This window comes from Kryptolebias marmoratus, linkage group LG3, assembly GCF_001649575.2.
Source record: "Kryptolebias marmoratus isolate JLee-2015 linkage group LG3, ASM164957v2, whole genome shotgun sequence".
Lineage (NCBI taxonomy): Eukaryota > Metazoa > Chordata > Actinopteri > Cyprinodontiformes > Rivulidae > Kryptolebias > Kryptolebias marmoratus.
Window position 1 is genome coordinate 11,605,611 of NC_051432.1, and position 23,678 is coordinate 11,629,288.

The 23,678-nt window shown below is 40.6% G+C and overlaps 1 protein-coding gene across 2 annotated transcripts in view; it reads right to left on the reverse strand.

Annotated features, from left to right (window-relative positions):
* The window catches only part of fbxo41 (F-box protein 41), a 56,298-nt gene continuing 32,620 nt past the window's right edge, over positions 1-23,678 (reverse strand). The window contains exons 5-14 of one of the 2 annotated variants that reach the window (XM_017407756.3): positions 17,949-18,022; positions 13,011-13,390; positions 9,816-10,054; positions 9,608-9,723; positions 8,900-9,052; positions 8,711-8,806; positions 7,749-7,867; positions 6,733-6,891; positions 6,455-6,570; positions 1-5,605 (exon numbers count right to left, since the gene is read on the reverse strand). In XM_017407756.3, the coding sequence (XP_017263245.1) occupies positions 5,543-5,605; positions 6,455-6,570; positions 6,733-6,891; positions 7,749-7,867; positions 8,711-8,806; positions 8,900-9,052; positions 9,608-9,723; positions 9,816-10,054; positions 13,011-13,390; positions 17,949-18,022 (1,515 nt within the window). In that variant the 3' untranslated portion in view covers positions 1-5,542. Of the gene's footprint in view, positions 5,606-6,454; positions 6,571-6,732; positions 6,892-7,748; positions 7,868-8,710; positions 8,807-8,899; positions 9,053-9,607; positions 9,724-9,815; positions 10,058-13,010; positions 13,391-17,948; positions 18,023-23,678 lie in introns of both variants that reach the window. The other variant, XM_017407746.3, reaches the window with a different exon arrangement.

Sequence of the window (23,678 nt, forward strand, 5' to 3'; positions counted from 1 at the left end):
TTTATTGATGACATCAAATGAATGAGAATCCATCTAATACAGTCATCGTAGAAGGCTGATCGCTCGTTTTGCGAAAGCACTTTTCACCAACGGAATTCATTTTGTCGCAGGAGAAATTGGGACGAAGTTCATGGATCGATGGCAGTCAGAAATGAAATAAATACACACTTAATTGCCCCGTTAAGTGTTGAGGTAACATGTAAAACACCTGTCAGACGAACGGGCAGAATACAATCAGTCACACACAAAATATATACAGAGTTACATACTGTAAGCACTCACACGTTTTTTTTCCTATTGCACAGCATGACGAGATGGTCAAATCGTATCAGAAGACACTTGAGTTTAAAACAAGTAAGACATGGATGAGGAAGAGCTGCAGTTCTGAGATGGTTCTTCTGATGTTAAATGAGTCAGGCAGAGAATTAGAGATGGAAGAGTTATTCCAGTGTAAGTCAGTCCTCAAAACAAAAACAGGCAGAATTTACACGTTAAAGGGATAGTCCAGATCTCCTAAAATGGGATTCTGACAAAGCCGCTTGAACCGGTCAGAGCAGGACAGAACCAAAGTGGACTGGGCCATTTGAAGGTGGGATTATACTGTCGCCTGCGCTCGTGCCAGTTGTGACTGTAAGAGAGCAGAGTTGCTGTTTTTGCTGGTGCTTCAGACCCGCAGTTCTCCTCCTAACCACCAGGTGTCAGCAAAATACCGACACGTGGCAGGAATGGCACCAGAAGTAGAGCCCTGCACAAGGAAGTACTTCATTCAAAATCGTACCTAACTAACAAGTTTAATCTAATCTAAGCAGTTTTCATGTGAAATATCTGCAGTGATCTGAACCTTCCTGGTTTTTATTGACTTGGATGGACGACCTGTGTTCAGTTTTGTCGACGCCGAGCGTAAACAAGGTGTTGGACCAACTCCAGTCTCAAAAATGTTGTAGCGGTTCGTGCCAACGCTGCACCGATGTTAATTTAGCATGACACAATTATTTACATCAAATCCTGTGGTTATTTGCGAGCACAAATAGCAGCAGCAGTTAGCTGTAGCACTTCTGGTGCAGCTTGAGGCATTTCCTGCGGGAATGTCATATTTCTACGAGAATAAGAATGTAACGCAAAACTGGCGGAGATGTAAAAGTTTATAAATTTCTCTGAAAACCTTTAAGATTGGAGTTGTTTTAAGATGGCGGCCATCCACTTTGGTCTTAGCTCCGCTCAGACTAGCCTTGAGCTCGTCAGTCTGGTTAGAGTTAACCTCCAAACATCTCCCAACTTAGGTTGTCAATGAATCTATCTATCTACAGCAGGTAAGATATTACTAGTTTATAACCTTTCAACAAAATCCCACTTTAAAAATGTGAACTATTCCTTTAATGCAGAAGCAAAACAAAGACAGCAATAAACACAAAGGTGAGCATCAGCTCATACTGGCAAGCCTAAAAGAGCACTTAGAAACAGCTAAACCAGATCGATTCCTCAACTTTCGAAGTGTTATGACACTAAATGAGCGATGTTGTGAGAGAAGTTGGAGTTGCGTGGAAAATAAAAGCATCTCTTAAAGTCTTTTCTCCACGGGACTCAATGTAGAAGGTTCCCATCAAGCCGCCAGGCGTCACAGAACCGTCTGCTTAAAACCGATGACCGGTGTGCCGAGAAACGTGTTCGAGGAAAAGAAAAGTGCATTATATCTTTTTTCAAATACTGAGAAACATTAAAAACAACACTCTTATATTAAACATCTTTTTTTTTTTTGTTCCTCTATAGTGCAACAACAGACGGGATCAAATGAAAAGGTATTATTAACCTGCAGGCAATCAAAGCTCTTTAAACATCTAGTAATTTTCTTGCCACAGTAGCAGAACAGTTAAGAAGGCAACTTAATGATTGATGCATGAACACAAACATGCCAACGTTATACACGGCGCTCTTTTTTTTTTATTAATAGAAATAAATAGCTGAATTATCCTCTTCTTAAATAATCTCCATCTCTATATGAATCTGATGCACATTTAATATAAAGTTTCTAAGTACACAACTTCAATGTCAACACTACTGTTATACATAATATATTTCTCTATGTTTGTCTTTCATTCAACGCCAGAGTGATGGAGAGCTGTAAAACTTTGGCTCTACCACTCAGACCTTTATATATTATCTTAACATCACATGTCGGTCTTTTTTTTTTCCTCTTTTTTTTATTAATCGTTTTTATTTTCTACAAACATTATATACAGAGTAGCTGATAACGAACGCAGGGATTGTCGAAAACTCAAAATCAGCAAGTGCTTTGTGTTTTTCTCTGCCGTGTCAGCAAAATTGCACTCCTTTCCCATAAATTCAGTTCCTTCAGTCGAACTAAAACCAGAGTGTGTGAAAGAAAAATGAATAAATACAGACTAGCGTGAAGGAATGGACAATCATTTCTAGAGTACACACAGTTACACGTCCTCTCAGAATTTGTTTTTGACTATGTGAACAATAGGAAAAACTCACCATCAGTGAGTTTTGTTTTGAATCCTAAAGCATTTCAGGAGACTGTAACTTTGTTCCTTTGCTCCAAATTGTTTGCTAAATAAAGGGTTAATTTGTGCAGTGAAAGGAAGGAAACAACCTGTCATATGATTGATTCTGTTACCTAGCTGTGCATATGATTTTTTTTTCAGTCAAAGCAAACATAAATAAGCTGAAGGAATAATATTGCACTTTCACAAATACAGCTGCAGACACAGGTTTACATGCGTGCACCATGGGCAGGAATGTCAACTTTATTTTGGGGGCTTTTATTGATTTATTTGAACGGTTCTTGTTCCAGGGTGGAATAATTCAAGCTCAGACTTATATGACCAGGCTCAAATATACACAGACATTCACCTGAATCTTTGAAACAAGTGCTGAAGCTTCTCGAATGTCTTTTAACTCAACAAAGCCGAGGCTTATTAAATTCTTATTTGTGATTATTTGTGATTTGTGATAGCTGGTGGTTTCTCTTTGCCAGCATAGAAAGGATTTGTTTGACAGCACTCACTGGATGGGACAATGAACTCGGTGAATATCTAAGGAGGTGAGCTGTATATTTACACAACTCGGGGAAGTCTTTGGAATCCATTTCTGATCAGTCCAAGCCAAGTGGCTTCTAGTCAAAAGTTTTATAGTCCAAAGAGACAAAGATTGAGCTATTTGGCCACAACAATAAGAAGTATATTTGGAGGTGTCAATGTGAGGCTTTCAAACCTAACTGTCAAGCATGGTGGTGGTATCATCATGCTGTAGAGCTGGCATATTGCACAAAGTGGATAGGATAATGAAGAAGATGGTGTACCTCCAAATTCTTCACTTCCAATCAGTACTTAAATGCCTAAAACTTGAACACAGTTGCTTTTGTCCAAATACTTTAAAACTGGTTTCTGATTGGACACAGCAGGCTAACATGAAGCTTCAGGAATGACGTTCCCAAAGTCCCAAGCTCAGCCTTATTGAACATTTCTGGACAATGGTTAAAAGCCAGGTTTGCGCCAGGAAACCAAACAATTTAAGTGAACTCTACCAATTTCTCCCAAGAAAAGAATTCTGTTAGAATCTTGCTGGCAGCTACAAAAAGCCTGAGGTCGAGGTGCAAGTTGCTAAAAGATGTTTAACCAAATATTCGTTGAGCTGTATGCGTATATTTGAGCTTGTATGTATCACATTGACCCTGTGTGGGTGTGACAAAATCCGCAATAAATTCAAACTTGTGCACTCAGTTTTGTTTTTTATAAAACCCATTGCATTAGTAAGTTGTATAGTCCATGATGGGTGTATGTAAACCTCTGAACTCAACTGTATGGGGGGCTTCATAAAGACACATGTAAAAATTTGTGCACCAGAATAATATAAATGTAATTTTTGGTCCAATAATGGCGTTCAAATAAGCACTAATAATTAAAAATAATAATAATTTAGTTCTTTTTTTTTTGTTAAACGGGAGATTCTGCCTCTCTGTGACGCGTTTTGTTAAAATCCTCGATGCCTGGTAAACATACACTGGTTCTCGCTTGTGTTTTCAGTTCTCTGAGCTGAGAAATCCACCGGATCAACAGTGTTATTCTCTCAGACACGATAAAACTCCTTCAAAGACACAGAACTGGCTGAGCCGTGCCAGATGACTCATAGCGCACAAGTCTTTTCCAAGTGTCACATCAGTGGGCATATTGCTAATCATAGCTTGTTAGAACTTCTGCAGAATTACACTAAAAATAGCTGCAGCCAAATCAGTTTCCAGACTTGATGAATTGGGTTAGAGTCCTGCACAGGAATGGAAATACCCGTCCCGTACTTCTAAAGGGCACAAGTGTCGCGTCAGACGGCTGGGTGCCGGCTGTGGCGCTGCACCAGCAGGGGGAGGCAGAAGACGTCAGCTGATGAGTGTAGATTCGAAGCGTAGCCCTACTGACGGGAATGGCACTGTTCTGTATGAAAACTCAGGCAATATACAAACACTACAACACCTGTACACACCTGGAGACTTTGTCCTATATGAAACACAACACTTTATATGTTCAAATGGAGCTGCTTCCCCTTTAAATGAAACTCAAGTGCTTTTTCTGCCCTGCTGGTCCCCGTCTCTTTGCATTAATGGCACATCAGAGAAAACGCTCTCTCGAATAAGGACAGACGTTATTACAAATGGCACCGGGAAACACTGGATACTGCATCCTGTCCTCTGACACAAGCAGGTCCAGAGACACAACGAAGATCAAAAACACCGAATCCGGATTAGTGACGCGTTCACGCGGGAAGAAGCAGAGGATGTTTTCAGAGGCAAAATGTGTTGCTGCCATCCATGCAAAATGTCAAGAAGACAAGGTCTGTGTGTCACAAAGAGGCCGTCTTTACTCTCGCCACAGTGCAGCAAATTTTAGATCTGGGTGGAAGCAGTAAGTGTTCACAAAGTTTTCTTTTACCCCGTTTAAACGCATGTAAGTGCAGGACAAGCTGGGATATTTATTCACTTCTTCATCACTCACGCAAACACAAAGCTCTTTGAGAATCCGGGGTTTTACGTCCGTCTGTGGAAAGAACATGTTCTTTTCAGTGAATTGTTGGGTTTGAAGCTGGTCCTTATTAATCGTTATGTAGATGCTGACAGTAAAAAACAAAACAAAAAAAACAGCTTGGTCAACAGGCTCTAACTGTGTCTCAACAAATGGACCCGGATCGGTGCCACAACATGATCCTCTTTTTACTGATTGAGAGGCAAAATCTGAGAGCTGACGCACCTCTTCAGTTTGCAGAGTTTACACAAAATTTTCATCTGATAAAAAGGGCCTCTGTGGGTCTGACGGCCCTACGGACATTTAGGAAATATTTGTCAAATTTTGTTTCGTTGTTTCACATTTGTTCTTCCAGAATTTCCACATTTATTTACGATCTCGTCTGGTTTGTGTTAGCAGATGCGACCGACCCCCTCCTCGGGACTTGGCTCAAACTTAGCTGTGTCCTTCTGAGTGACTCGAGCTACGGCTGCACCTCTCGGCGACCTGAAGAAGCTGAACAAAAGATGTTAGCAGAGGCTGTCTGCTTTCACGTGGAGGATTTTGGAGAAGCCGGGCCTCTTCTTCAGAGCCTGAAAGAAATGAAAAGAGAGAGAAGTCAGTGTCACCCACACAAAAGCAGACAGTGTCGGATTCTTTATCTGAAGACAAAAATATGATCTGATTCATCTCTCATCGTGTAGTGTTACTCTTTTTCATCAGTAGTAAGAGATGAAACAGCTTAAAAGCGACTGGATTTTCTGAAGCTTCACCTCACAAGAAAACGTTTCAAAGAAGAGACGATGCTGAGCACAAAGAATCAAGATGAAAACTGATGTTTACACCTTTTTGGGGGGGTCACTGCGAGGAGACACTTTTACGTCTTAACTGTAACATTCTGACTCGTTAAAACAAAGCCTTTTTTATCCCTGACTGTGTGTGTGGCTAGCCATAAAACAGCTCAAAATTAGTCACTGATGGGACTTCAAAAACGTAGTTATTCTAAATAAAAACAGACGTCATTTCTGTTTTAAAATGAAACTAACGTTCCTTAAAGGAATGCATATCGCCCACTGCCTTGCATGCCAAAGTTTCAAACAAATATCTCATGTGATCTGTTAGAAAGCAGATTATGTGTTGGGACTGACCCTCGCCACTATCACACCAAATTTTAGCTCAATATCTGTGAAATTGACTGAGTTATAGCCATTTTTGAGTAATGTGTTTGCTCACAGGTTCAAAACTCCAAGGAAACCAGAGTTTTGTTGGCTCAACAAAGTGCCCAACGGTGAGAGACAATTTGTTTCAGACAAAAACCTAAAAGTTCACATGACGAGTTATTTATTTAGGAAATATTTTCTGTAATGTAAAAGTTCAGTTTGAAGCACGACTGTGGGAATCTAAACCTTGGAGCTGTGTGTGAGGCTCAGAGATGCTGTTACCTGCAGCTTGTTAACCATCTCGTCAAACAGTTTTCTAGCTTCTGGACTGCTGGGGTCCTCAAAGTAGTCTTCTATACCAATCTGAACCACGATGGACTTGAGGCTGCGGCAAACACCTGCACGATTAGAAAGAGAATAAAGGGTGTCGGGATACCAGACTTGATCAGTGCTGCAGTGGTGAATGATATTACTGAGGCACACTGAGCAGGAAATGGACTACAAGTGGCCACACAGAATGGATTAGTTTCCAGGGTTTACAGTAAGGCCTTTAAACTCACTGTTGAAGTGGAGCAGGGCTTTCGGGGTGACTGGTGTGGAGGTAAGCACCAACATCTCCAGACCCTTCAGGCCTTCTCTGCAAACCTCTGCTGCCACCTCCTGGTTGATCTCGCTCACATGGTCCAACTCCAACACCTGCAGCCGCATGCAGTTCCTTGCTGCACAGAGGGAGAACAGAAAGAGTCCAAAGCAATCCAAAACATAGCTGCAGCTAGAACACGGTGGAGAAGATTATAAAAACAGGAAGAAGCCATCGCTGCTGAAGGCTTGAAAAAGCAGCAAAACTTGGCTGAATTGTACTTAAAATACAAGCCAAAAAAAAAAGTTCATTCAAATTACTTAAATGTTCAGCTAATTCAGGACAATACTGCCATAACTTCTAGTGTTTGTAACTTGTATAATTTGAAAATATTAATTACAATTAATGAAAAAAGCTTCAAATTCTTCTGAAACTTTGTACTCTTTGAAAGCTAACTAGTTTAGCATATTTTCAGTTAGAAACATCATTGAACCTAAAATAGGTTACAAAGACACTGAGATTTTAGCAAACGTTCCAGCTTATTGATATATTTGACCATTTAGGTGCAATTGCAGCTAAAGTTTTATAAAAATATTTGGTCAGGTTCTGAATTTATAATGGGCTGCTTCAGCTCAGGTTTAGAGTGGGTGAAATCACGGGTCATGTGATGCTCTCTAACCTTAAAACTATTTTTTAAAAAGAGTTTTCACATGCGTATTATATTAAATTCATTTTTTTGGAATTAATTTAGGTAAAATAAATAGAAAAAGTCTAAACAATCAAGAAAACAACAACAACACGGATCTACATTTATAGCATAAAATATGCTGAAACTTATTTTTCTCCCCAATCCAGGAACACTGGTGTCAACGTGTCACTTCGCTGGTGTGATCCAAGCAAACCTCGGACAACATTCAGCAGAATTGGCAAAACATTTGCAACTACCCTGAGCTCAGTGTGAACTAATGATACTTGTGAGGTATGTTCAATGTTTACCCAGAGAGGCCAGTCCCTGAATCCCACATCCAGCTCCACCCACACCGAGAGCACGGAGGTGAGGCCAGCATCTCCCAATTGTCTGCAGGCATCGGTTGCTGAAGCGGGCAGGTTGTTGGCTGCAGGAAACAAAGACTGGACTAAATGTTTGCTCAATAAAGCCCTCGTTCAGACCTTTTGCAGTGGGGTTCTGTGAAAAGGTTATACATAATTAACATCTTACCTGTGTAGACAGGTAAAGGTCTTTGAAAGACCTCAGTTTGGAGAAATAGTTAAATTCTGACCGGATTGATGAGCTAATAGCTAGTCCAGCTCAGCCAGGACTAAAGTGAACTGCTGCCATCTTCAAACAACACCAATGTCAAAAATCTGTTTGCGGTTCATGAGAATGCTATTTTATGTAGTGTTACATTCATTTCTGTTTCACCTTTCACAGTTATTTACAGATTTATTTGGACAAATAGCAGCAGCAGCTGTATGAGTGCCAGAGCAGCCAGGAGGACTTTCTGCAGGAATATCATAATACTCCCGGAATAACTGGGTAATCCAAAACTTGCAGCAGTGTACAAGTTTATAAAACAGAATTTTCATGAACCGCTAAGAAAGTTTTGAGACTGGAGTTGTTTTAAGATGGCAAAAATCAATTTTGGAACTTGGCCCACTTGAATTGTTCATAAACTTTCCAAAGAAACCCCACTTCACAGTTTCTTAGCTATCACTTTAAGTTGTTGCCTGCTTCTAGGCCAATCAGCCACAGCACTATGAACCCACAGGGAGTCCTCCCCACATATCACACAGTCTGAAGCATCTATTGCGAAGACTCAGGTATGACAGTCTCAGAGGACTGGTCAAAGCTGTATGGGCTTAAAACAAACCCCAAAACAAAACACTGGACCTACAGAATAGTAGCCAGAATGGTGATAATGTTATGAGTGATGTGGTTTTGATTCTTCTTAAATTACCATGGGTGTAGAGGTGCCACCTGCAGAGAAATAATGTCTCTACATCCTGCCCCGAGAGCCCAGATCACCTCCTGGCCAACCGGATCTGTAGCACTCCTGGAACAAAGCAAACATTTCCCCCATTTCAATTTACACACAACATCCCATATGTTGGTGCTTGCTGAAGAGGCTCAGGGTGTGGTGGACTACCTGTAGGTTACGGCCTGGAGGGCCCGGCAGTAGCAGCTGGCCAGCCACAGGGAGCGATCGGTCAGCAGGTTGGGACAGTGTGAAATCTTTAGTATCAGCAGGTTACTTCCCGTGGCTTTTAACAACGCCTCCAAACCTTCCTCGAGGCAGCCACTTGGACAGAAATGTAAGGGAAGGTCAAAAGAAAGAGCCAAACACAGAAAACAAAGTGATTTTTTTTTTTTTGCTCTTTATTTTACTTCAGCTCCAGCAACATCTCTACTAGGAACGGCACATACTGTCTCAAAATGCTCCTGAAATTGCTGCTGCACTATTTCCGTGAAGCATCAGGTTTATTTAGAGGCTGCATGCTTTAGGAGCGTCTTATGAAACATGTCCTTGTGTCCTTCACACAAATAACTTCCCATTTGCCACTCTCATCAAAACTCTGCCTGTTTATTTTTATTTTTTCCGGCGAATGAAAGCTGATGTTTCACAGACTGAGGATAATAAGACAGCACCAAAATGTCAGTTTTCATCACCTTGATTCCTCCTCCTGGCCTCCTCTCATCAGTCACTGTCTGAAGAATCATTTGCTGTGTCTCTCAATTCAACCATTTGTAAAACATTGAGGTTATTTCCTTCAAGGCAACATACAGCGAGCTAACAAATGCCTCAAAGCTGATTAGCGATAATTTAGCTACAGTGTGTGTCTGTATTGTGTCTCACCGTGTGCTTTTAAGGTAGTCCTCCTTGGTCTCCTTCTTGCCCCGCTGTCTTGGTTTAAGGTTTTGCAGGATGAGTGAGTGTGTTTGAGTGCACCACTGAGACAATGTGCTCAGGAACTAAGAAAAAAATAATAATTTGATATTATATAGATTAGAAAATTTAGACAAGAAAAAAAAAAACACATAGTATCTAAAAGTTGACAACGCACCTTGGAAGAAATGCGAGCGTTTTCTAGCAGCACTCTGGTCCACACGGCTGGGTGACGGGCCACAAACCTCCAGTTGCGGCAGACCTCGGCGGCTCGCAGCAGGGTTTTAGTATCCAGGTAGGTGAAGATGCAGAAGAGGGCCGCGCGCATTTTCAGGATCTCCGGACTGATCACCTCGTTGGATTTGGACGGGCTCTTTTCGTGGCGGCATGGCTTGCTGTACATGGCTTCAGGCCGACCTGCTGGAATAAAACAGTCTGTAAACTCTTTTATAGACATCCTAATGATCGATTCACTGGACTGTATTAGTGTCAGCTTCACATACACAATAACTTGACACTGGTGTGTGTTATAGACACTTACACAGGCCTTATAAACAGTAGTTTTACACCTTTAACATTATCTATGTTCTATATCTGCTTTGTTAAAGGTTTTAAAGCAGAAACTGCAGCTCTATCTAACTGACTGGATCTGCAAATAACTTTAGTGACTGAACCCTTTCATACCCTTAAAGGAATAGTTCACATATTTCTAGTTGCAGATAGCTCTTTGAATAACTTCAGTTTGGAAATTTTAAGTTTGACTGGACTGATGAGCTAACAGCTAACCTAAGACCATTGCAGCCGTCCTAACACAAAGACAAAAATGTTTATAGCAGTTCATGCAAACATTACACCTTCACACTATCATCAGTTTTGCATTACACAGTTATTCTGGCAGAAATTGCATGATCTTACTGTTAAAGTGCCTCTGCCTGCACAAAAAGTGTCACAGCTAGCTGCTACTGCTGTTTGTGCTAACAAATATCCATCGTATTCTAGATAAATAACAATGCAAGGCAAATTTAATGTTGATGGAAAAAGTTTATAAAATCGTGTTGGCAGGAACTGTTAAAAAAACTCAGACCAGCCCTTAGCTCACTGGTTCAGTCAGAATTAAGCTCGATTTCTCCAAACTGAGGTCATTTGAAGATCCACAAAAGGTAAGATAATAAAGGTTAATAACTTCTTCACAGAAGCTCGATTACAAATATCTGACCTTTTCTGAATGGATCACACTGTGGTAAACCCTGCCGTGAAATCTTCTCTTTACGATAGACTTTATGGAGGCTTCTTGGCGAGTTTCCTTCAACTGGTTGAACGTTGTAAGCGGATTTGTCTTTACCATGAAAATTATCTATCCATCCATCTATCCATGCCTTAAGCAATGTTAAAAATATCTTTTGTCACACGGTGGCGCCAGTCTTCAATCAGAAAAAGGAAAAAAAACTAAGTGAGATTGCATAATAACTTTTCTCTTCTTTTTTTCATTCCATCCATTGCCATGCACCGGCTGATACCATGTGTCCAATCTGAGCCTGGTTTATTCCTCCAAGCAAGATTGCTCCTACATGACTCACATCATCTTTGGCCTTGGAAGGCATCTGCTCGAAACCAACAGGGCAGCAAACCAATGCACACACTATCTGACGCTCTCTTTCACTCTCTCGCTCACACACATACACCACCTACACTCAAGATTTTCAAATGAACTAAAAAAGCCAAGCTGCTACATGATGAGACAAAAACTGTGCTTTCAGATACATGCGATCCAATAAACCCTGGTAGAGACTCTCCTAATAAGGAGGACTACGTCAGAGCGAAGGGGTGCCAGTAACATGTTATGTGAGAAAAATCTGTTCCGCTAATAGGAAGGGGCGGGGGCAAAGTTGTTCATGTGAATTTGTCCCAGAACCCTGGCCCAGTTTCCCTTCGTGCCAGACTACCAAGGTCCACCTGATATTTAAAAACTCCATGGCAGATGGAAAGAGGAGAGCGGAACAGCAGAGCGTATAAGGATGTTGGCATGGCAAAACATTAATAGAAAAACACACAATCTGTTGTGCGGCGGAGTTTTCCAAGAACAACTGGCTCAGTATGAGAGAAGGAACTGTAACAGGCAGACACTGTGGTGTACCCACAAACCGATCAATGCAAAGTAATCAATGCAGAAGCCAGTTCAATTTAGGATTTATATTATTCATACATATTTTTTTAACCCTAAACTCTGAATGTTAAGTTTGAGCCAATTGATTGGATATTTTGGTTTAGTGAAGCTGATATTGGCTGCTAAATGAATCAAATGTGCAAAAAATCTTAAATGAACCTGGAACATCAGAGTCAGTTTACACAGTGATGTAAGTTTTATATCATCATCGACTGAGAGGGTGCCAACGAAGAAAGACGCTGCTCACATGGACAAACCAAAATGCCTTCTGGGGAACAAAGATTGAGCTATTTGGCTACAGCAGGGGTGTCAAACTCCATTCCTCGGGGGCCGCTCATACATGTTTTAGATGTGTTCTTGCTTTAAAACACCTGCTTTAAATGGATGACTTGTGGCCGTGCTCCTGTAGAACTTGATGATTTGGTGAGGAGGTAATTAAACCATTTGAATCAGGTGTGTTGGAGCAGGAAATAACTAAAACTCCCAGGGCAGCGGCCCTCGAGGCCTGGAGTTTGACACCCCTGGGCTACAGTGACAAGAACTGTGCTCGGAGGAGTCAAAGTGGGGCTTTCAAACCTCAGAAGTCTGTACAAACTGTCAAGCATGGTGGTGGTAGCACCATGCTGCGATACTGGTGCTGTGGTACTAATGAAGAAAGAGGACTATCTTCAAATTGTTGAACTTCATCTTAAATCATCAGCTAGATGGTTAAAACTTGGACACATTTGGGTGCTCCAACAGAACAATGATCCCAAACACATCAAAACTGGTTTCTGATTGGATAAAACAGGCTAACATGAAGCTTCAGGAATGGCCTTCCTAAAGCTCTGACCTCAACCTATTGATAATTTGTGGACTAAGGCAAAAAGCCAGATTTGTGCCAGGAAACCAAACAGTTTAAATGAACTGTTTCAATTCTGTCAAGAAGAGTGGTCAAACATCAGCCAGGCTTATGCAAGAAGCTGGTTGATGTTTTATTGTTTTTAAATCACTCAAGTTGTATGGTGTACAGTCATTCCAGCTTGGAAAAAAGGGTTTAAATCAATCTCTGAAAGCCCCAAATCAATGACATTCATGCCCACGATGAGTGTACAGTGTGAAAACCTCTCACTGCAACTATATATGTAATGCAAGATTTATATTTCTTCCTTAGAATTACTACAAATAGCCACTTCTGCTGCTCTTAACCTCTTCACAGACAGCGGTTACCTGCATTAGGGCGGTATGCTCCCCTCCCGTGGTGAGGATAAGGAGGAGCAGACTGCTGAACTTCAGCCACAGCTCTCCTCTCCTGCTCCCACATCTCCACTTCAGACTCCGTGGTCCGGGAGCCCACGTCCGACACGTCTCCCTCCTCGCCTTCCGTGCTGTTCCTGTAAGGCCTCCGCTGCCAGTTTTGAATAGCCTGCTTACGAAGACCCCAGTTTCTCGACCCGCATCCAGGGGAGCGCTCGTAACCCCCCTCGCCCATCCGGCACTGCATGTGATAGTACTGCGCCTCGGGACACTCCTCCATGGGATGCATTTCTACACTGTCGCTGTCGTAACCTCCAGAACCCTGTGAGACGGATTTCACCCTTCCTGATGCTCTACAGCAGAACAGAAGAAATTCACTGACACTTTTTTATTTTTGTCTTTTTTAAATTTGCAAATCTCATATAGCTAGTATAGGTATGAAGAAAAAACATAATTATGACTGTAATGATTTGACAAAAAAGTGAAAAGTGGATGTTCTTGCATGGTAATAAATGAGAGAATTATTATCAATTTGATGTCTGTTAGCAAAAAGTGAAGCTACAGATTAAAGCCAGTCTAAAGTTAACCACATCCATCAACTCACACTTCTGAATCTCACTTTTTTTTTTTTTTTTACACAGAACAAATGGTGTAAAAATGACAGATTGTGGCCTTAACATGGGTTAGGTGGAGAACTGTTTCTTAGACAGAGACAGTCCCCATAAGGTTGCCAGGCAACCAGTGGAAACTCGCTGTGCCAAGTCAAGAAATATTCCTCTAACGCTCAGAAAAACCTCCATCTGTAACACTAACATTAGATTCCTTCATTCTCTCCTTTACAGCAAATTAGGACTTTGCAAATCCTTTAGCTCACATTTACTATTTTGATCTAAACATTTTGGCTGGTTTGATAATTTAATGTTACCTAATTACACGAAGACATTAAAGGCCTAGCATCCCTTGAAGGAATGCTTTTCACCCATCACATTTAATGCCAGAGCTTTACACTAAAATCATCTTATGTTGAGAAATGATGGAGTTCAAATGATGGAGGTTAAACTTTGAAAAAAAACAAAAACATTATGCAATCTCATGTGATACCTCTCCTGATCTGTTCACGCTGGAAATGAGTTGTGAATGGCTCTCAGCTACTACCATGTCAAATTTTAGTTAAATAAATGTAAAATTGTCTGAATCTTCAACTGGGTTGAGTCCAGAAGTTAATCAGTTGTAGATGTCATACCAATGATTACTTTCTGAAAGTTTCATTAAAATCTATTCAGTGGTTCATGAGATATTTTGCAAACAAACAGACAGAATTGATTCCAATATTTAATGTCAAAGTTAGCTACTAGCACACCTAATTTTAGACTCAATATCTGTAAAACTGGCTGAGTTAGAGCCATCTTTAGCTTTGCTTTGGTGGCCATCTTGAATCAGGTCGATTCCAAAAGTTAACGAGTTGTTTATGTACATCCAGTGATTACTTTCTGAGCGTTTCATAGAAATCCTTACAGTGGTTTTTGAGATATTTTGCAAACAGATAAACAGGCTTGTCTCCAACATTTAATGCCAAGGGTTCAAGCAAAGATATTGTGCAATGTGTTGTGCTGGAAGTATGTGCTGGTGGCAGGCAATACCAAACTAAAGGACTTTAACTTCGTACCTGGATCTGCTAAAAACAAAGCAGTTTTCACAGCTAACCTGAAGATGCAAATGAACTGGACCAAAGTAAAAAGAACCACAACTAAAAAGTACTGTATCACAGTGTGGGAGCCATTTCAGATGATTTATGGCAAAATGAGGACAGCTTTTGTACACACAAGCTGCTACCACACTAAAAATAACCTCCAACACAAGCAATGAAAAGTTACAAATATAGGCCTCCTTATTGGTTTTATCTTTCTACTTTGCTCCTTTTATTCCAAAACAAGGTGATGAAACCCATTTTTACGTGTATTGTTCAAGGATGTAAGATGAAAGAGAATCAGTGGTGATAAAGCAGACAGGCCTAAATGGAAGCTTGGAAGAAGAAAAAGGATGAACTAACTGTAATGACCCGTCTGGTGTTTGTGGTTTAGTCTACACTGAGGCAACAATGGGACTCGCTGCAGGCTAAGATGCTTTTAAAACAGTAACATGATCCACGTCATAAACTGCTTTATGTTTTGTCAGCATTAAACCACTAAACAAACCCAAAAGGTAATGGTGTGCAACAAACCAAATCATTGATATTCTAATTACTCAGAGCTAGTACTGCAAATGATTTTAGCGTGTGATTACAAGACACAGAGCAGATAAAGAACTCAGTCAGTGGAAGACACACACAGTCTGCCCTGTCCCTTATTTCTGAACCTCCTGCTCAGCTAACAAACGGAGCATGTTTGCTGTGAAAGTGTGCAAAAATAGCTTCCAGTTTTCTAAAATGTCTGTGCAAAACTGATGCATGTCGACTAACCATCCATATGTGCACATGTCTGGTCCAGTTATAAATAATAAGTCACAAAAACTGGCCCAGATTCGAAAAAGATGACCCCCTACTCCAGCTGGTGGCAAAAATGTATCGATCCTTGGTGAAATGCTATTAATAACCCAGGGCGGCTTGCAAGAATGTTTTGGCCACATGGTGTGTGTGTGTGTGTGTGTGTGTGTGTGTGTGTGTTTGTGCCATCGCTGATTCAGTGGGGAAGGCCTGACGTCACAGCAGGAAACACATTCACATACCAACTGGGGATGACAGCTGTGTTACTGAGTACTACGGCTCGGCCATGTGTGTGCAGCCGGCAGCACAGACCCTGAAGTACTTCAGTCTCACCTCCTGTAGAAAGAACGACATCCACCCTGCATCTCAGCGTCGATTTTGAATAACTGGAATCCATTAATCCATCCCATCCATATAACTGTTTAACACCCGCAGCAGTGAATGTGCATGTGTTTGTCTATCTGATAGCAAAATATCTCATGAATCATTAGATGGATTTTAACGAAACTCTCATAAAGTTATTGTTGGAAAAACATCTACAGCTGGTTAACTTTTGGAGTCAACCTGATTTAAGATGGCCGCCACAGCTAATCAACCTTAGCGAACACAAAAATGACTACAAGTCTGTCAGGTTTACAGTCACTGAGCTACAATTCGGTGCGGTAGTAGCAGAGAGTCATTCACAGCACATAATCTGAGTGCGAACAGATCGCACAAGAGCTTTTTATAAAACTTTGTCTTTAACTGTCGGGGTCAGCTGTATCTGTCTGTTAGCCAAGTATCTCATGAACCAGTAGGCAAATTTTAATGAAACTCACAGAAAGTAAACAGTGGATGTACATCTACGACTGATCAACTTTTGAAGTCAACCTGTTTCAAGATGGCCGCAACAGCTAATCAACATTAGGAAACACAAAAAAGGCTGTAACTCAGTCAGTTTCACACATATTAAGATAAAATTTGAATGTGGTAGGAGCTGAGAATCATTCACAATTACAACACATACCCTAAGCTCTAATAAGCTGTGTGATTTTGTGTGAGATCATGAGAAATGTTGTTTTCAAGGTTTAACCAAACGGTTATAACTCATTTCTAAACATAAGATGATCTAAGTGTAAAACTCTGGCTTGAAAGGTGGTGAGCGATGGGCAAAACAAAAAAGCCAAGTGCACATTTCTCTATCTAAAGCTAACTGTAGTATGAGCTGGTTTACTTAATTTTTTATTTAAGCTGTATGTATTTATACTTGATTTGATTCAAATTTACTTCACTCCTGCTGTATATAATCAGTGTTGCTTCTGTAATCTGAGTTTTTGTCAAAGAGATGTTTCTCTTAAAGTGGAGTTATGTAGAAAGATTATGAACAAACAATATTTAACCTGTTGTAGATACAGCAGCTCTTTGAGCGACCTCAGAGTCAATTCTGACCAGTTTGATGAGCTAACAGCTAGTCCAAGCAAGACCCAGGCCAAAGTGGATTGTTGCTGTAATAAAACAAGCCTGATTTAAGCCTAATTCTGGCAGAAGTATTATGATATCCCTGGCTGAGCCCCGGTAGGCAGTGGAAGTGTAACAGCTAGCTGCTGCTGCAGCTTCTGTGTGTGCAGTTTCAAAAACATACAGATTTCTCTCTAAAAGAAAACATGTAATGCAAAATTGCCAACAATGTGAAAGTCTATAAAACTGCATTTAAATGAACATCTATAAATGTTTTGAGATTGGAGTTGTTTTAAGATGGCGGAAGTCTGCTTTGATCTTGTCTCTGTTCAGACTAGCCCGTCACCGCGGTCAGAATAAACTCTATTTGTCCAAACTGAGGTCATTAAAAGACAGCAACAGGTCAGATATTCATTACTTGTAACCTTTCTACCGAACACTTCCTGACTGATTCTGTAAAGCTTCGTTCATTCCTGGTCGCCTGACTTTCTGACGTTCCTTCGCGCTCTCGGTCTCAGCCAGTTCTCGAGGCTTTAAAGTGGTTAATATCTGTTCTTTACACAAAAGGGAGAAAAGACTGAGCCTCAGACGGTCGCACTTCAGGTGCTGGTTAAAAAGGTTTGCTCCTAAATGACAGATTGTGTTTCATTACAGGAGCTTTGACTCCAGCAGGTAACTGTGTTGGTGCTGTAAATTCAATCAGCAGCTCGCAGCTATAAAACCTCCTGCTGGACCACCAAACACACACAGGACAAAAGGAAACAGCCTGCATTTCACAGTTCTGTAATCATCTGCAGCGTGAGGGCGACTGCTTATTATACCCCATGTAATATGTCGATTAAAAGCTCGAGTAAGTCTTTTTTAACTTACCGATGAAAGTACCTTTAAGTGAGGCTCTACACTTGTGACCATTAAGCTGCTTATGGCACAGTCGTACTCTGGTGGCTGAGTGTCTGTAAATGTGGACCGTTAGCAGCGTACAGCAGACCTACCCTGTGCTGGGGGAGGAACGTCTCTCCGACACTTGGTACATTCCCCTTGTGCTCCCAGAGATGCTGGAGTTCCTCTGGTGAAAAATTAACAAACAAACAAGGAACCAAATCAGAATATTCAGAATATATGCTTCTCATTTCACCTTTGCTTAAAAGATGACAGCAAACCCTGTTTAGCTAGGGAGAGCTGGAGACTTTGCTCAGTCAGAATAAAGTATAACTGGAAAACACAAAGGAGTTTTGATAGGTCCACGACAAAACAAAAATGACATATATTTGAATCCTCACAGTGAAATAACAAGAATAAAATCAAGTACAAGATGCTGTATGTGTCATCATCGAGCATATAATTAGCACTTTCATAAAAATATAATGAGTACAGAAGACAGAACAAAATTTCCTCTTAAAAGATAATATAATAAGTAAAGCCGTAGCCTTTTTTATAGCTATTATGGGAAAGCTTTTTAAGTGGATTCTGAGAGCCTTTTTTTTTGCAGATTACGATTAAAACCAAAATAAACAACACAGCTGCTCATCTAATGAAAGGCATTTCCGTTTGGTTTAGTGGATTGCGTTTGTGTCATTTAGTTTCTTATTTCATGAACAACAAATGAAGCACCTGAGTAACGTTAAGTAAGGATGAACAGCTGACGACAGCTACAGGTCTGTTCGGACAGCATCATACTATTATAACAGTGACTATTAGGAAGGTTAAACTTCTGAAATACTTTTAATTTAATGTCAATGTTTTGCAGGTTAGGAAATTTTAGTTCAGAGTTCAACAACTTGCTCGTGACATTGATTGAAGTAGTGCTGTATATATTAGTTAGCTAGCTATAAGGTGATAACAGATATTAAAGGATTTGATTGGCATCATTTTTCATCATGAAGAGGAATCCAAAACAGACTGCCAATGTAGAGAAACATGCTGGAACACCATCAGTCACAGAGTGGCCTCCTCAGAGCTTGAACCTCCACATCACTGAAGCCGTCTGAGATCATCTTGGTGGAGGAAAATAATAAAAGATTGCGAACATTCAAAAGAAGAGTGTTGGGACACTTTCTACTAAGCATAAAGAAACTTACAGATGTGGATAAATAAGTTGGTACCGGTCCACAAAAATAAAACAATACAACTGATGTGACCGGCCATACAGCTCCACTTTTGTCTTATCTGACCCAGATTCTTCTCCCAGAAACTTTGGGGCTTGTCAGCATGCATTTTGGTGAATTCCTATCTTTTTTTTTGTGTGTTTTTCTGTCAATAGTGGAACCCTGCTGGGCTATCTTCCATGGAGCCCATTATGAATCAAAATGCGACAGATGGTGCGATTAGAAAGTGAAGTACCTTGACCCTGGAGTTCAGCTTGAATGGTCTCTTTGAACCTTACTATCTGAACAATCTGGGGTTGCATTTCCTCTTGCATCCAAGTCCTGAGAGGTTGGCTACAGTCTCATGAACCTCTGACTTTTTATTAATCTTGACAGCTGTGGCCAGAGGAACATAAAGCTGCTTGGAGATGGTCCTGTAGTCTTTGCCTTTAACATGAACATCTATAATTTTCTTTCTGAGCTCCTCAGACAGTTTTTTCCTTTATATCTCAGCTCCATGTTCAGTGTGGTACACAGAACGATCCCAAACTACCCAGCGGCACGATGGTTCTCTTCAAATTAACTGAAAGTCTGATGAAAAGCTTGAAGGCACCTGTGATACTAATTAAGATCAAACCCTTACGTTGAAACGTGACTATATTGCAAAGATACCGTCTCTTTAGGGGTACCAACAAATCGGTCTGTACTATTTTAGTGTAACTTTGTAAAATAAGCAGCAATTTTTTTTTCTTTTTTTACATTACCACTTACTAAAGCCATGAAGATTAGACAATTGTTTTTAAATTGAATCACCTTTCACAAGAAATTAAGTATTTTTTTAATGAGCTGAAGAATATATTTTTTCATCCCAAACCTGACTTTCCAGCTTGTTAGAACTGTTTTTAACAAACATCTTGACTGTATTTACATTTATTCTCACATATAATAAATAACTACATATTTTTTTTCCCAAAATCCCTTGGTAAAATATGAAGAAATAAAGTTTGAAACAACATTGTGGCACTGTGCCCAGGAGTTGTCAAAATGTCTCGCTCTTGACTAAAGGCTTGAGTACTTGGGACTGCCCGACTTAATCAATATTCCTTAACTGAGGCACTGCCAAGAGAACTTAACGATCAACAACATTAGGTCGCTGCTCTGAAAGCAGATACAATTTTTTTTAATGTATTCAATCTTAGGCAGGCAATCTGACTCTCCTGTTCGCCTGCGAACAAATTCCTCTTGTAGCTCTTTCACACATTGCTCAAAGCTGCCTGTGCACCGAACCATTTGGTGTTTGCACAAGTGCTTACATATATGTGTGTGTGAGAGAGAGTGTGTGTGTGTGTGTGTGAGAGAGAGAGACAGAGAGAGAGAGTGTGTGTGTGTGTGTGAAGCAGTGCCAGGTGGAACTCTGTGTACCAGGCAGCCGACATGCATCAGAAGGAGAATGTGCTTCAACACAAGCACCGTCTCTACTCTGCCTTTTTTTTTTTCCTCCTGCTTTTACCCTACAGCGTGTTCAGGGCCTGCTGCCAGTGGAAATGGATCATGGAGGAAACAGGAAAACAGCATTTTAGGTTCCTGCTCCTGGATACTACGCAGGGAAAGCAGAAAGAGAACAAATCTCCAATAAAATAAAATAAAATGGATGGAACAAAAATACACTCACTTGCAGAAGCCTGTGTGAAATTTAAACATTTCTCCCTTTAGCTCTCTCATGTGTTCTTATTGTTTTCTGTGAGGAAACCCTTTAAATCCAACTTGAAATTAGGATGAAGAGTGAACAGGAAGCAAGCCATCCGTCCTTCCTTCCTTCCTCTCGCTGCAGAGACATGAAGGCGACCTCTCCGACGCCGGATGGAGAGAAGAAGAGAGACAGGCTGTGAAGGTAGGAGGTTGATTGGGTGACATCTCTGGGCTTCCCTTCACAGTCCAACAAGGTGCCAAACAGTGTGCAACTCCACACTTGTACTCGTCATGATGATTACTCACAGTCTGACAGCAGTCAACCAGCATGCAGACATGAAACCGAGGGACGTTTCAGCCCAAAGACAGTGATTCTAAGTTTAGGCACCACTTCAGGTCAACTCTCAGGTCATGTGGCAGATGAAAAAATACTAAAATCATTGAAAGAAATGTATCTTTGCGGCAAGGGAAAATATTGGGTTTGAGTTTTGAAAATGCAGTCAAAAGGTATTTACATTAAACTCAAGCTTTGACCACTTTTTAACATTATCTTTAATATTTACATTGGGGAAAAACGACACTGAATTTGTGTTTAGCAGATCTGAACCACATCTGATTAAACATCCTGTCAAAACCTTGAGAGAAAGCAAGAGTTGGTTTCCATGGCATCAAACGCATTAGCAGAATGTGAAACAGGTCACCTCTTTTTCCACACATTTTGGATAATACGTTGAATGAGAGGCATTTTAAGAACAACCTTTGCCTGCTTTTAGATTTTTTTTATCATTGTGTAATAAGGCGAAGCAAATAAAATAATAAAAAAAAACTGGGGAGAGAGAGTGGCACAGTTCAAGTACACAGCCTGGAGACAAAGAACTGAATTCCAGTTTCCAGGACGAGAGGCGGCTTTTTATGCATTACACTGTCTGGCGAGGATAAACTGCTGCAGAGCCTCACTGTTTCAACAGATATGGACCTGAATGCTGAATAGACGAGGATCATATCTCCTGTTTCACCTTGAAAACAGAAAGTCCTATTCATAATTCCCACTAGTACACAATTGTCAGCTGATCAAAAGATCAATACTGATTACTCCTGTTTGAAAACTCATCACAAAAACATCCCCATGCTTTAGGTTCAGGACGCATGCAGGCGTATTAGGTTAAATATATGTGTACCTATTATGCTCAGCATCTACTTTTCCTGTATACTCCATCAATCCATCCATCCATCCATCCATCCATCCATCCATCCATCCATCCATCCAATTTTTTCTGATTATCTATAGTCAGGCTGTCGAAGCAACAGGTCCAGAAAAAAACCCAAAACATCCCTCTCTCCAGTGACACTATCCAGCTCCTCTGGGGGGATCCCAAGGCTTTATCATGCCAGACAGGATACATAATCCTTCCAGCGAGTTCTGAGTCTACCTCTGGGTCTTCTCCCAGTGGGACATGCCCAGAAAACCGCCAAAGGGAGGCATCCTAATAAGATGCTCTAATCTTTTGTCTTAGCTCCTTCTTCACCACAACAGACCAGAGCAAAGGCCTCATTACGAGTCCGCTGCTACACCCAGAAATGTAATTTGAAAATGTATTATGCGAGGAAAAAGCTTTACATCTACTCTGTGCCTCCATGGGCACAAGATGATCTCAGCTGGAGAGTAAGACAGTGGACAGTGGTGAATATTCTACCTTAGCCAAATGTTAAATGTGCTAAAGATGAGAAGGACCTTTATGGATATAAAAAGCATAATCCAGTGTTTTGTATGGTATACATGTGCATCAGTGCCTTGGGAATGGATAACTTGGACATGCATAAAGAAACCATTGATGCAGAGACATATATTAGAGACGTATGTGGCCATTTAAGTTTTTCCTGGGTGGTCCAGTTATTTAAGGACAACATCAGGCCTCATTCTGCATGGCTTAAAACAGCATGGCTTCACAGAACCGCTGAGAGTCCTTAACTGAGCTGCTGATCAATGACTGTATCAGATCATCCATCCATCCATCCATCCATCCATCCATCCATCCATCCATCCATCCATTTTCTTTAGGGAAATCACCCAATGATGCCTGCAAACTGTTGACTACAATAAAACTCCTAAAATCACCGACTGGACAAAAGTTCTTAATGCAAAACTGCAACAATTGTTACAAAACTATTCAAATGGATTGATTAAATGAATGGTAGTGGTGTAACACAGTGGTTATCATGCCATGTTTTTGATCATATTTTCAAATTTGTTCTTCTCTTTTCTGCAAAGACAGTCTCTATCAAAAAAAAAAAGGTTACAACAAGTTAACCCACCAGAACAGGAAGTTTGTATTTAAATCAGATCACACAGTTACAAGGCTGAGTGGGAGACTGCAGTCTTTGATACTGTTTATTTTCCAATTTTTATTCTGCAAAAAGAAAAAAAAAACACATTTGGTTGAAATAAAATATCGTACTAAATTTGAACAAATTATAAATTATTACTGCTAATATCCTTCCAAATGGTTTCAGCAGTAGAATTTAACAACATAAAACCTTTTCTTTTGCTGTCTTAAGTGGCACAAATATTGAGCTTGTAATATTTCTTTATGCATATTTATTCTGCACCTATTTTGACTCATTTCTATTGTAATGCTATATTTATTTTTGCATGTCTGACAAAACATCAACAAAATGAAATCCCCCCCAAAGTAGGAGAACTGCATGTTGTTGTTTACCATATATACCAGTGTTTCTCAACCTTTTTTGGGCCAGCGCCCCCCTATCCATTATCAAGGCCTCTTACCGCCCCCCTCCCACCCCCCACCCTTTTTTTTTTTTCCTCTTTACGCGAATAAATTGTTTTTATTCATGGACTTATATAATACCTGATCTTGGGTATGGACCATCAGAACATCTTTGTGGGTCATTCTCCACCATGTACTGCTTCAATGAGTCCCCCACTTCCTG